Source organism: Meriones unguiculatus, chromosome 7 (assembly GCF_030254825.1).
Source record: "Meriones unguiculatus strain TT.TT164.6M chromosome 7, Bangor_MerUng_6.1, whole genome shotgun sequence".
NCBI classification, from domain to species: Eukaryota; Metazoa; Chordata; class Mammalia; order Rodentia; family Muridae; genus Meriones; species Meriones unguiculatus.
In genome coordinates, this window is record NC_083355.1 from 97,372,849 (window position 1) to 97,388,131 (window position 15,283).

The following is a 15,283-nucleotide window of genomic DNA, read 5'->3' on the forward strand; positions in this document are numbered from 1 at the left end:
TCCCTCCCAACTTCATGTCCTTTTGCTTTTTAAAATAACCCAGTGAGACCAATTTGTGCTGCCAAAATACTCAGGAGTGTGGGCTATTTGCTGGAGCATGGAGATCTACAAGAGGCCACACCCTTAAAGAGAACTGACTCTTCCTCTCCCAAAAGCCATCGAGTGTCAGAAGCTCAGCAGCTGGGGTAGGGGCTCATGATCGGCTCTCCTCTCCATGTTGGAATATAACCTGACATTATAGAAGCCAATAACATAATGGCCACCTTTCTTCACAATTGCCCTACAACAAAATCAGCCAGTGCCAATGCTCAGTCTTAAGTGTTAATGAGTAACTAAGGGTCACCAGGCAAAGAATACGTCTAACATGAGAGATCAAAACCCAAGTAAACAAATGGGAAAGTAAGCCTGAAGAACAGACCTGGCAGAAAACAGCAAGGAACTTTTCACAAAACAATAATTAGTGACCGGATAAATCTAAGACATTTTATCCCGCAATTATAATAATGACAGCCAGCATTTACTGAGGGCACATCAGCAGCCATGGCTAAGTGACTATTAGTAAATGGGGGAGCCACAATCAGACCTGAATTTCAAACTCATCCTTTATATTTGTTTCTTTGCCTTGCTAAATCCGGTGCAGTTATATCCACTCTCATGAATGTTGCGCTGGGCTTCCTGTGCATTCTGTTACCAGAGGAACAAAAGAACAAGAGAGGCTCAAAATGTGCTCTTACAATTGACAAAGCATATCCAAAGACTTCGGTCTAAGTCAAAAACACTGCCTAAACAAGACATAATACCAGCTTTTCTGAAGCAAAAGTTTAAAATTCAGTGCAAGAAATGGGCAAGGCAATGAAGGAATTGTACCAGAAGACTAAAGAGCAATAGGAGGAATTTACAACAAAATATATAGATGTGTCTGAGGAATACCAGAGGTTCCTTTTTCAACTCCTGGGAATTCCAGGAAGGAGAAAGAGAAAATGTAAAAAAACGAGTCACCTGAAGAATGATACAAGAAAAGTTCCCAGAGATGAACATTTCCTGAAGGTCCCAGATTGAGCAGGTTCCAAACTCCTTTGCCCAGGACAAAATAAATAAATAAATAGGTAAAAGTTCACAAAGTGGCATGCCTAAAATCTCACAGAAGAGATAAAGAGAATGTTCTAAAGACTTCCAGATGGTTTAGGATGTCAGTTGTAATGTGTGTAAGCTTGAGTTTAATCACTAGAATATACACACAGGCAGGTACAAACACACACACACACAGCAGAGAGAAAGATAGAAACAGAGACATAGAGAAGCAGAGAGAGAAGCAGAGAGGGAGACAGAGACATAGTCAGAGAGAAGGACAGACAGAGTGAAAGCAAGTCCAAATTACGGGAACTTGGATGAAAAGCAACAGTGGTTGTTAGAATATAATAGGGCAAATATTTTAAATTTTGAAAGAAAATTGATGTTTTTAATTTAAGTTTGCAACCCAAAATACTACAGACAGGTAAAGCACTAATTGATGGTAAGAAGGGGATATGCTAGCATGCTGAAAATCTCTTTCTATATGGCCATTCTAAGAACTTGTTCGGAAACTAGCTGAAATGAGGGAGAAAAATCAAGACAGGTGGCATAGAATTTAAGGATAGAATTCCCTCCTGTGGAGGGAAGGGAGCATTTTCTTCCATTTCCTTGAAGGAACCATGGCTTTCATGTCACTGCAAGATGATGGGATGGGGTTTTCGACAGAACTCTCTATTCTTATTCTGGGACACATTCATAACATTTTTTGCAAAACACGGGTGAAATGTAACTGAGACCTAAGCTAGGGTGCTAGGAAGAACCACAAAAACGTATATGGATACATGAACAACTGAGCTGGAATCTGACGACTGGGGGAGCACAGTTTTATTTTACGATAGACACGTATGGCATATTATGGCATTAGCGGTAAAACAAGAACAAGGGAGACCACGCGGAAGAACACTGCATCCTCAAGCCCCGGACGCTGCTATACCGGAGGCAGGAGGGATTTTGTGGTGCCGGTTGTACTGCTCCAAGTGGAGAGGCAGTGCGGTCTGGCCTGGGAAACAGAAAGGAGCTGCTACCTCCATTTCTGATAACATTTGGAGTGTCTGGAGCTTGAGATCTCTGGAGACCGGGTCAACTTAAAATACAGGTAGAAAGAGCAACAACAAAACCCACAGTGGCTCTTGCCACTTGACCCAGAGTGTGAAGCATGTGTGGGTAGAACGACCTCCTTCAGCAGAGTCACACCAGGACGCTGTAATTGCACAGTACGTACAACGGATGCTTACAGCTACATCAAATGACCTTGCATCCCAGAGACCAGTGCTGGAGAGGTAGTCAAGGACCAGATCTGCATGGCCTTGAAGGATAAGACATAAGGAGTGGATAGGGCACGGGGGAATCGCTGGGAAGTTAAGCAGGAGAGTGATATTTCTTGATGTTGTCTTTATCAAATTCTTAATCATTTCATTTTATCAGGAGCCAAATGCTGGGGTGAAAGCCTGCTAGCTCAGAGAGGCAGAGAAAGCACCCAGCTGACCTTCCTTCTCAGCCAATATCCCAGAAAGCAAAGGGAACCTCCTTCCGTCAAACTGAATGTTCCTCCCTTCTACTTCCTGTGTGTCTCTCTCTCTTCGTGATTTCCTCTTACTCTCCATGTGTTTTTCCTATGTTCACTTCCTGTTTGATAGAAGAGGATTTCATTTGACTTTGCTTCCATATCACTGTTCATCACTGAAAGAAGTCAGGACAGGAACTCAAACAGAGCAGGAACCTAAAGCTACAAGCTGATGCAGAGGCCATAGAGGGGTGCTGCTTACTGACTTATTCCTCATGGCTTTCTCAGCCTGCTTTCTTACAGAACCCAGGACACCAGCCCAGGGATAGTATCACCCACAATGCAAAACCAAGTTGTAAAAACAACAAAATAAAATCACAGAGGCACATCTCAATGTTTTAGCAAGTTTACAGTTTTTTCTGTGTCAGGCCACATTCACATACTGTGTCTGTCTTACATCCTTGGATGGGACCAAAGCAGGGGAAATTAGCTAAAAGATGCTATCATCTTTCAGTACCACAGACAGACGGACGCACCGTGGAAGAGAGACATCTAAGTTGCTTCAAGAGAAATGAGAGTTGAAAGATGGCCTGACCTTGAAGACAGCATGGTGTGGGGATTGAGGGGAGAGTGAGTGTGTGCGGGTGGTAGGCATCCAAAGGACAGGAGTAGCTACACTTCACAGCTATGCTGAAGGCTCTCTCTCCTCCCTCTGCTCTTTTCCCAGCTGCAAAGTTATTTAGGCCAATTTCACAAACAGCTTTTTCTAGTGTTAATCACCTGGAGAGCATTCAGTGACAGGAGCCAAAGTTCATTCTTGTTAATAGGCGAGGTTGGAAAACACAGACTGTAGAATTTTAAATTAAAAAAAAAAAACTAATATGACACCTTCTCCCACAAGAATTATAGTTCTGTGGGGAAAACAAAGATAATATATGAGCTTTATAGTTGTTTTTTTTTTTTAAGGGAACTGTATCAAGTTCTGGCAGTCTTGAACCTTGATAATATGATCCAGTTAAATCCAGCTGCAATAGGAGAAGTTGACAACATTAGATTTCAGTTGCTAAGCAGATACTATTAATTATGTTTTTTTCATTTTGTTTTTTTTATTTTTTTAATTTTTGAGATTATACTATAATTACATCATTCCCCTCTTCTCTTTCCTCCCTTCCAGCCCTCCCATATGCCCTTCCTTGCTCTTTTAAATTCATGGTCTCTATATTTTATTAAGCCCTGCTATTTGAGTATATGCACATGTATGTATACATATTTCTGAATACATTAATGTAACATGCTCAGTCTGTATATTGTTACTCATATGTACTTTTTTATGGCTGACCACTTGGTATTTGATAGCTTCCCTTGGGAAGACTATTTCTCCCAGAATTCACTCTCAGAATTCCAGAGATGCCTGTAGGTCTCTGTGTCAGGTTGAGGCCTTATGGTAACCCTCCTCCAAAGTCCTCTTTAGCCTGTCTATTGGAGCTGTCCTTGTTCAGCTCCTATTCTGGCAGTCTTGTTGGTGAGACTTTATGGGTGCAGCTTCTGGCATTCCTAGAAGATGCAAACTTACTGTACTTCTGGTTTACAATTTTTCTGCCCCCTCTCCTGCAACGACCCCCCAGCATTTGGGTTTAGGAATTGTTTTGGAGATGTATCCATTGGGACTGGGCTCCACAACTCTGCATTTTGATTGGTTATGGTTTTCTGTATCGGCCTACCTCTGCTGCAATGAGAGGTTTCTAAGGAGGGGTGAGGACTGCACTTATCTGTGGGCATAAGGCAGATGTTTAGAATGTAGTTGGGAAGAAGTGGCATTGTATGTTCTCCTCCAAGGTCCATTACTTCACTAGCCCTGCTAGTTGGCTAGGTTTCCAGTGCCAAGCTTGATTTTCCTCCTGTTAAGTTGGTCTTAAGTTCAATTAGAGAGCTACTGGTTACTACCTAAGCATGTGGGCAAGTGTTTCATACAGCCCACACTAGTTTGAACTCAAGGATGATGGCTCTGAACTCCTGATTCTCCTGCCTCCACTTTCCAAGTGCTAACATTATAGACATATGCCACCATGCCATGCTTATATTAATTTTTAATTTTTATTTAATTTTGACTCTTTTTTTTTTTTTTGAGACAAAGTCTCACTTGGCTGTCCTGAAACCTGCTATATAGATCAGGCTGGCCTAGACCTCTTAGAGATCTGCCTGCTTCTGCCTCCTATGTGCTAGGATTAAAGACATGTACTATCAATCCTAGCCCATACTGAATATTTTAAATATAAATATGAAAGCCTTGGAGAGGAAACGTATGGTGACTATTTTAATTGATAAAATAAAAAGTAGAGAGATGATAAGTCAAATATTTGTAGCCATAGTCAACCTTTTTTCAGTGCAAGAAAAATTATCAACAAAACATACAGTCTATACTCTTTGGTACTAGAGAAGAGAGAATTGCTCCTTAAAAGCCAAAATTCATCCTACATTAATAACTAGCATTTAGTATACAACTTCTGGCCACGCCACACCTCCCACAGTTTAAAATAATTATCTCTCTCATAAGAATACATTTATAGTCTTCTAAAAGAAAACCCGTGTTTCAGGGGTTCTCTGAGACATGACTTACTATGTAACTATTGAATACTTAAGTTCTGCATAATGGAGAGTGTGTTCATAGTAATTGATGGCGATCTCTATCAAAGGAGTAGTTCGTGTGTCTTCAGACCTGAGCCACACATGTCCCAGAAAGTGACCAACGGTTTTGGTGCCGTTGACCTTGATTTTTATTTTGTTTCTGGCAACTCTTTAATGGTTGTATGATGTCATTTTACAAAGTAAGGCTCGCATCCCTCGAATCAAATGTTTATAGATTTGTATTGAATAAATGCAAGAATCCCACCCAGTATAAATACTATTTCTAAGCCAGGTGCAGGCCTGTAATCCCAGCACTCAGGGAGGCAGAAGCAGGTGGATCTCTGTGAGTTTGAGGCCAGTCTGGTCTACAAAGTGAGTCCAGAACAGCCAAGGGTATACAGAGAAACACTGTCTCAAAAAATTAAAAAAATATATATATATAAAATATATATATAATAAAAATAGTAGTTCCTATTAGAAACTCATGCTGTGAACCAGTAACTGTAGAAAACAAACTCAGATTACATAGTCAGTAGCAGAAACTTGTCATCTCCCCATTAATCTCAGGGCTGTTTGGCAGCGAGGGGCAAGGACAAGAAAGCCATAGCTAACCACTGCCTGCCTGTGTTATTTTCTTCTCTGCATCCCAGAGATGTGTCTTCCACCAGTGTCACTGCCCTGCCCTCCAAGGGCTTGGAGCACCTGAAAGAACTGATCGCAAAAAACACTTGGACTCTCAAGAAGCTTCCACTGTCCTTGAGTTTCCTGCACCTCACACGGGCTGACCTCTCTTACCCGAGCCACTGCTGTGCTTTTAAGAACCAGAAGAAAATCAGAGGGTAAGTAGTGGGGGCCTCAAATAAGCAAGGAGAGGCCATGATGGAAGATGGATTCCTTTGTAGATTTGGAAAATTATTTTATTTAGAACCTAGGAGTGAAACAGTGGAGCCATCCCCATGAGCAGGAAACCCAATGGCTTAATAGTTGTGGGAACAAAATGGTTGCAGATGAGAAATAAGGCCAACATTGCTGGATTGCAGTGGGGCAGGGGGAACCATAAGAAATGATGTCATGGAGACAGGCTCACTATGAAGCTGACTTGTCTGGTGTCTACAGACTTGGAAGCAGGTTTCGTTTGTATCCCAACCCTATCCACTCTTAGCCTCGTTGTCTCAGCCTACTTACTCAACTACTCCAAGCTTCAAAGGGTCAAGATCATCACGTCATCATCCATAGGGGCTTTGAGAAGATGAAGAGGTTGAATGAAAGACATCTGGAATCGAATGGCTGAAATGTAACAAGTAAAAAGTATTAACCATGACAGATATTAGTCCAATATCTGGCTACTTACAAGACTGCCCGGGAGACACACTCCTTTATGCTTTACACTCAAATTGTCAGTGGTTTTTTTACTCTGACCTCTTTGGTGCCTGTGCCACCTCTTGTTTGGAATCCTCCTTCATTTTCTACCTCCGTCTCCTTCAGTTACCACAAAAGTATCCACTAGAGGACTTTCTACACTCATTTTAACCAGAAAAAAAATATCAGGAGCAGAAGCAGATGCAAAGAGGAATGTTGAAGAGCTAGGCAAGGAAGACCATTGTGACCATAAAGCTACATGGACATATGGTGTTGCTGCCAGGTGCTATACTAATGCTACAGGACACTGAATGGAAAGGACCAGGGATGAATGCACAGATAGAGTAGACCTCACTGATGGGTGTGACCCTGGTGAGGTAGAAAAAAATGTAAACCTTCCCAGTCCCAACTGATATACCTACAATATAACCCCTGCACCTAAGGCTCAGGAATCCCTGAGAGATGAAAAGATTATAAGAGCCAGAAGAACAAAGAGGGGGGCTGCCATTAGATTGTGTCTCTTAGGAATGTCAAAAGATACACCCATGGAGTATCTCCAACACAACTACCTAAACATGAGATGAACAAGGACAACAACAATAGAATGCCATTTTATTTTTACATTTTAATTTTTATTTATTCATTTTTACATCCTGGTGGTAGCCCCCTTCCCCTCTCCTCCCAGTCCAATCCCCTCCCCGTTTCCCCTATCATCTCTCCCCTACTCTGCAGAGAAGAGAAGCCCCCTATCCACCTACAACACCATAACATGTAGCATCAGGACTGATCAAATCTTCTTTTGCTGTGGCCTGGAGAGGCATCCCCACCAATGGAAAGTGATTGAAAAGTAGGCAATGGAGTCTGTGTCAGAGTCAGCTCCCATCCCCCTTACTAGGGAAGCTATATGAGGACTGTACTGCCCATCAGCTACTATTGTGTGGAGAGTCTATGTCCAATCCATGCATGGTCCTTGATTGGTGCTTCAGTCTCCACAGGACACCCTGGGCCCTGGTTGGTTGGCTCTGTTTGTCTTCTTGTAGAGCTTTTGTGCACTCTGGGTTCTCCTATCCTTCCCCCAACTTTTCCACAAGGCTCCTTGCACTCCACTCAATGATTGGCTGTGGGTCTCTGCACCTATTTCAATCAGGTGCTGTTTGGAGCTACTCAGAGGAGAGCTATGCTACGCTCCTGTCTGCAAGCATAGTAGAGTATTGTTAGTCGTGTTGGAAGTCAGCTGTCTCCCATAGTGTGAGTCTCAGAATCATTGGTTGAACATTCCCTCAAGCTCTCCTTTATTTTTGTCCCTGCCCATCTTATAGGCAGGGTAAATTTTGGGTCAAAGTTTTTGTGGGTGAGTTGGTGTTCTCCTCTCTCCACTAGGAGTTGTTCTAGTTATAGGGTAGCCTCTTCAGTCTCTATGACCCCTGCTACTAGAAGTCTCAGCTAGACTCACCCTCATATCCTCCCAGGAACTTACCCTGTCATAGGTCTCCAGCTTGTCACAGAGAAGTACCTGCCCATGGTTGTTTCCAGTTTCTGGCTATTATGAGTAAAGCTGCTATGAACATGGTTGAACAAGTGTCCCTGTTGTATGGTAAAGTATCTTTTGGGTATATACCCAAGAGTAATATAGCTTGGTCCCGAGGTAGAGCTATTCCTAATTTTCTGAGATAGCACCAGATTGATTTCCACAGAGGTTGTACAAGTTTGCTTTCCCACCAGCAATGGAGGAGTGTTCCTGTGTTCCCCTTCTTGACAACATGTACAGACATGCTAATGTTGGTGTGAGGAAGGACTGTAGGCCTCAACCCTACACAAAGAACAACAGGCAATTAAGAAATGCTGATAAAGAATTAAAAAAAAAAAAAGAAAGAAATACTGACAGTAGGAGAAATAGCCAAGGAAGAGCAAACCAATTTGTTATCCAATACCAAATTGTCAGCCCTAGAACCATATACATACAAGTAACATCCAGACTGAGCAGAGTTTGTTTAGTTAGTCAGTTTTGTTTTGTTTTTCAAGAACAGGGTTTCTCTGTGTAGCCTTGGCTGTCCTGGGCTTGCTTTGTAGACCAGGCTGGCCTTGAACTCACGGAGATCCACCTGCCTCTGCCTCCCTGAGTTCTGATTACAGTTGTGTGCCACTGTACCTGGTCAGGTTGTATCTATATAATTAGGAACACACACACAAATGTAACAATAATTATTTTAAAAAGGGTCATGAATTTGAAAGTGAGCAAGGTAGGGTATATGGAAGGGGTCAGAGGGAGGAAAAGGGAAGAGGAAGTGATGTGATTTTATTTTCAAAAAATAAAAAACGAATGTAACAAGTAAATCCCATTTCTAATACTATACCTACGCGCTGTAGCCATTTTATTCACTTGTTAGCAAATATTTGATGGGCATCTCCTATGTGCCTGGCATTGTCCCGGCTATAACAGAAGTACAAGGAAATTTTTTTGCATGTAGCTTATAACCTACTAGAGGAAGTCAATAAACAAAGAAGGAAATGTCATTCGGGGCTGTGAAGGTCTAAAACACCAGGGTGGAGTGGTTTATTTAAGAAGACCAGGAAACACTTAAGGAAAAACAGCAGCATATGTTTAAAATTGGATAATGACTGTCGGTGACCATGAGTGTATCGGCAAACGGAGTACGTAGTTCTGGGGCTCAGACCAGGAATAGTGTTAACAGCAATCACAAACACATAGGTGGCACAGCCCTTGCTCCCAGCACTCTTGGAACAGCTTGGAAAAGATACCTATCTATTCATTCAACACTCTCATTCCATTCACAAATGAGCAAGTTTCACAGACCTGTCCACCCCGTTCCAGCCAGTAACTAGAGGAGCCATGTTCTGAGTTGGTTCCAGTGTCCATGCTTTTCAATCACGACTCTTCTTGAAGTGGCTCAAGATGATAAGAAATAAGATCAGTGTCACTGGTCACGGTAGGAGGGGTGACGTCCTATAAATGGGTGCAGCAAAGGATGGGAAAGATGGCTCATGGAGGCGCTTGCTGCCAAGTCTGATGGCCTCAGTCCCACACCCAGCAGCCACATGGTAGAGAAAGAGAGCTGACTTCCACAAGTTGTCCTTCTGAAGAAAGGGAAATTAAACATTATAAACAAGTGTCAGAGAGGATTTACCAGTGTTTGCCTAGAGAATATTAAGTTACACAAAAGTAGAATTTAACTGAAAAAGCATGGCCTCAGACACAACTCGAAGATAAGTTACATACTAACCGAACTTAGAAAGTGTAAGATGAGGAAGGGCTGAGTTGTATTTGTAAGAAAAATTAGAAGTCAGACCTACCGAGGATGTATTTCTTCAGAACTCACTCATACGAAGCCCCTCCCCTCATCAGAAAAAGCGGAGAAAATGACCTTGGCTGTCGACTGATCAGACAGCAAAGCTGATTTATCTAACAGAGAGCCATATCTCTGCTTCTCAGTGTAATCTAAAGGTCACCAAAAACTGCAGCTTGGTTTAGTTGCTGTTACTCCCTGCTAATTGCTCAGAAAAATGTATCTTGGGATGGGAGCCTAAAAAGCCACCTGTAGATGAAAGCGTACGTAAGGTTATATGTCATAGATCGAGCTGGCAAGCTGTACCAGATTTCTGTCCGTGGCTTAACCGGAGTCTGGGTGCATGCTTTTCTTAAAGAGTTCTCATTAACCTTTGAAGTGCCTGGCGTGAGTTCTGATGGGGAAGGTTTAATTCTGCCATTACACTTTGAGCTCCATATCGCCTTGTGGTGCATGCACACATAAGAAATTAAATGTTTTAAATGACGTAGCCGAGGGCCGGCCTGGCCATAGCATCCATAGCACCATGAACATCAAAATAAATCACTTGCATATCTTCCCAAGGGCTATGGGGAATCAAGGGTGGACTTTAAGCACTTAGTGACTCATAGCTGTTGCCTTGCAGAATCCTAGAGTCCCTAATGTGTAATGAGAGCAGTATCCGGAACCTGCGTCAAAGAAAATCAGTGAATGTCTTGAGGGGTCCCACCTACCAGGAGTACGAGGATGATCTGGGTGACAACAGTGTTGGGTACAAACAAAACTCCGGGTTCCAGGAGAGCCCCAGCAACTCTCATTATTACGTCTTCTTTGAAGAACAGGAAGATGAGATCTTGGGTTTTGGCCAAGAGCTCAAAAATCCCCAGGAAGAGACTCTCCAAGCCTTCGACAGCCACTATGACTACACCGTGTGTGGGGACAATGAAGACATGGTGTGCACCCCCAAGTCGGATGAGTTTAACCCCTGTGAAGACATCATGGGCTACAAGTTCCTGAGGATCGTGGTGTGGTTTGTCAGTTTGCTGGCTCTCCTGGGTAACGTCTTCGTCCTGCTTATTCTCCTAACCAGCCACTACAAACTGACCGTGCCCCGCTTCCTGATGTGCAACTTGGCCTTTGCAGACTTCTGCATGGGGGTGTACCTGCTTCTCATTGCCTCTGTCGACCTGCACACGCACTCTGAGTACTACAACCACGCCATCGACTGGCAGACAGGCCCCGGATGCAACACAGCCGGTTTCTTCACCGTCTTCGCCAGTGAGTTATCTGTGTACACGCTAACAGTCATCACGCTGGAGCGATGGTACGCCATCACCTTCGCCATGCGCCTGGATAGGAAGATTCGCCTCAGGCACGCGTACACCGTCATGGCTGGGGGCTGGGTCTCCTGCTTCCTTCTTGCCCTGCTCCCTATGATAGGAATAAGCAGCTATGCGAAGGTCAGCATCTGCCTGCCAATGGACACCGACACCCCTCTTGCTCTGGCCTACATTGTCCTCGTTCTGTTACTCAATGTCATTGCCTTTGTCATTGTCTGTTCCTGCTATGTGAAGATCTACATCACCGTCCGGAATCCCCAGTACAACCCTCGAGATAAAGACACCAAGATTGCCAAGAGAATGGCTGTGTTGATCTTCACTGACTTCATGTGCATGGCCCCCATCTCCTTCTATGCCCTGTCAGCACTTATGAACAAGCCTCTTATAACCGTTACTAATTCCAAAATCTTGCTGGTTCTCTTCTATCCCCTCAACTCCTGTGCCAATCCGTTTCTCTACGCTATTTTCACCAAGGCCTTCCAGAGGGATGTGTTCATTCTTCTCAGTAAGTTTGGCATCTGCAAACGCCAGGCCCAGGCATACCAAGGTCAGAGAGTCGCTCCAAACAATAGTACTGGTCTTCAGATCCAAAAGGTTCCCCAGGACACGAGGCAGAGTCTCCCCAACATGCAAGATGCCTATGAACTGCTTGGAAGTTCCCACCTAACTCCAAAACTACAGAGACAAACTTCAGAAGACTATAAACAAACGGCCTTGTAAACTGACGCTACACCAGTCCCAGCGGGACTGACAAAAGGCTGGTTTCTTGAACACACATTCCAATCCCATGACACAGGAATGCATAGCTTCATGTAGGTGATGTTTCATAGGGTCAGAGTTCATCTCTAGAGAGTATTGCCTCCAAGAAGGGACAACAGCTATCAGCAGATCTGAGTCCTGGGGGATATGAAGTCTATGCTCTCCAGGGGACTTGCTTGATGCTCATCTATGACACCGTGCAACGTGTTCCACGGATAACATCTGAACCATTCCCATACCCATCTTCTCCATTTTCGTGTAGGGATTTTTGTTTCGTTTTGTTTTTTACAAAAGATTCAACAAGTGGCCAGTGTTCATTTACTTAGGCAGCTCCATATTGGGTCCTTTGATATATAACCAAAGGCAGTTTTTATCCCTTAAAACTAAAGTGTCACACTTGAGAGGTGGAGGCAATGGGGATTCAGGGTTCTTCTGTGGCGACATAGTGAGTTTCAAGCCAGCCTGGGCTACATGAGACCCCATCTCAAGGTACCAAAAGAACCTTGGAAACCAAACACAACTAGATGACACATGATTGCTTTTACTAAATATAAAAAGGGGCAAAGTCTAACTCTGAGAGGTTTTGGTTTGGTTTGGTTTGGTTTTTTCTGAAACAATTTCCTCCTCTCCAGGCTCCACCTGCTATAATCTGGCTGCAATGCATCGACTAGAGAAACCGCTAAGACTTTAGCTTCTGTGGCTGAGCAAACTGAGAATTGTCTTCCTGTACAAGCTGTGAACTCTGGAAGACATTTCTAAGCAACATATAGGAATGAGGCCAGAGTTCTCTCAGTCACCTGTTGAATAATACAACTATGCACCATTTAACTGCCTGGCTTCAAGCAAGTCCCTGAAACTTCAAATTCTATAGACATGGAGGCACATGATCTAGATATATCTCTCCCTCAATAGATATATTTTCATGACAAAGAGAAAAAAAAAAGCACTACTTAAATAGAATCTATTTTTTTTCTACTTTGTGGGGCTGCTGTCTACTTTTTAGAACCATTACATACGGCCCCAAAAGATTTTTTCTTTATTTCATTTTGATCATCATGTCTGAACCAAAAATTCTGCTGAGTGACTATATGGAGCCATATCCTAATTATTCATCTAATTATTATATCTATACTGCTGTCAAGTCCAAAACAGACATGAATTTATGTAACGGGATAATAATACAGCTGGGTGTGATGGTGCACACCTTTAATCCTAGCATTCAGGAGGCAGAGGCCATAGATCTCTGAGTTCGAGGCCAGCCTGGTTTACAGAGTGAGTTCCAAGACAGCCTGAGCTACACAGAGAAACCCTGCCTCAAAAAACCAAAACAAAACAAAACAAAATATAAACAAATAATTGAGTTATTATATGACTGCATAGACTCACTTCAAAACATTTAACTCGTCTTCACAGATCTGTGGATTTTTGTTTTTTTGTTTTGTGTTCGCGCTCTGCAGCTCACGCCACGCTGACACTGCCAGGAAAGAAATCTTTTCATCTGACATGGCCAGTTCCTTCTAACCCTGCCAATCACAATAAAACTTTTATACCCCAATGGTAGCCTTGCTTCAGACAGTCAGGAACTGTGTATTCAGGTGTGCCTCCCAGGTTGCCCGTCTGGTTAGCTCTCTTATTATTATTGTTAAGTGTCCCTCCAAGCAGATCTGGCATTTGCCTCTTAGTGCTCATGAACCAAAGCAGGAAAGACAAGGCTTCTGTCACTTTCAGTCTGTGAAGGAGGGTTCATGGGTCATCTAACACAGTCCCTACCTGACTGGCCTGGTACTTTGTCACCGTCGCATAAGCATGGGCCTTCCCAGCAATTCACTTGTAACAATGAAATTAAACAAACGTGTTACCTTGTGGCATATGTTTCTCTCTTGTGACATTTTGAATTTTCACATCTGGACAGATAATATGCTTCATCTTGAGTAGCTGATCTAGTAATTTGAAAGCAAAGTCCTAGAAGAGTGACTTCAACAAATATGTTATTAAAATTCACATTGACAGCATGAAATAACTTTTCTTTCTGTACTAATGTTTATAGTATTTTTTTAATTGGTCAGTTTCTTTTGAGGTTAACCTTACCTGTATGTGTGCTAAAATCAAAGAGGGGAAAACACTGTGCACAGTTGCTAAGAAATATATATTGGTTGAAACTGATTGATTAATAACTCCTAGAAAGTTGAATAGGACTCATTAACACACATCTATGGATAAGAGCGGAACAAGAGTAAAGCAGAATGTATCAAATGATGAGCATTGATGCTGGAAATTAAAGTGGATCAGCAGTTAAAGAGCCCTTGCTGCTCTTGCAAAGGACTAGAATTTGGTCCTCAGCACCCACATTACGTAGCTCACAATTTCCCATCACTCCAGGGGAGCTGATACCCTATTCTGACCTCTGAGTGTACCTGTATACATGTGGACATGCACACAGATAGACACATACATACACATAAAAGTAAGTGTTCTTGTGATGGAATAGTGAATCAGTAAGTCCTTCCCTTTAACTGGTACCATTTAATTATCTGAAGACTGACTAACATTAGTGAAGACAAGTTCCAGGCTAGGAACTGGGAAATGGCCTGTCAGTCAGGACCTGCTGCCCAAGCATGAGGACCTGAGTCTGAGCTCCAGCATGTGAGAAGTATATACTTGCAATCCCAGCACTGGGTGAGCAAGGATGGTCCTGCTCCTGCGACTTGGTGGTCATCCAGCTTGACAGATGGGTAAGGTGCAGCTCAGTGAAAAACTCTCTCTCTCTCTCTCTCTCTCTCTCTCTCTCTCAAAAAAAAGTGGTAAAGAACATTTGAGGAAAACACCAACATCTACCTCTGACCTATACACACACACATACATATACACAAAACACTTACACATACACACACCAAAATTAAATAAACAAAATTACCCACAGGCTAGATTTCATGAAATTCACGTCCTAAAATTTCGTACATACTGCTCAAAGCAATATCTTTCAAAAGACACCCCCCATCTATTGACTCTTTCTTCCTGGATAGTCTACCACACAACATAATTTATCAGGTAAAAAAAAAAAAAGCAGAATGTATATAAGAATGGCAGAGATGAAGGGATATAAAGAAAAAATACAATAAAATAACACACTAACAGTTTAAGAACAAATAGTTTGTCCTGCTTGAAGTTTGGTTGGGAGGAGATTGTTCAGCCTAAATATCTAAAGAGATAAGAAAGGAATGATACATTCTGGTTGTGTGTGTGCATATGTGTGTAGTGTATGATGTGTGCATACGTGTATGCGCAGGAACACATGTCTCTGCTCACAGGGAAAACCAGATGACATGGGATACTTTGTTCTG

General features: G+C 42.7%; 1 protein-coding gene across 2 annotated transcripts in view; it reads left to right on the forward strand.

Moving 5' to 3' along the window:
* Tshr (thyroid stimulating hormone receptor) overlaps nucleotides 1-14,015 on the forward strand; it is a 122,508-nt gene extending 108,493 nt beyond the window's left edge. Inside the window, exons 9-10 of one of the 2 annotated variants that reach the window (XM_060387989.1) lie at nucleotides 5,851-6,039; nucleotides 10,490-14,015. In XM_060387989.1, the coding sequence (XP_060243972.1) occupies nucleotides 5,851-6,039; nucleotides 10,490-11,903 (1,603 nt within the window). In that variant the 3' untranslated portion in view covers nucleotides 11,904-14,015. The remainder of the gene's footprint in view (nucleotides 1-5,850; nucleotides 6,040-10,489) is intronic. The other variant, XM_060387990.1, reaches the window with a different exon arrangement.
* Nucleotides 14,016-15,283: the final 1,268 nt, after the last annotated feature.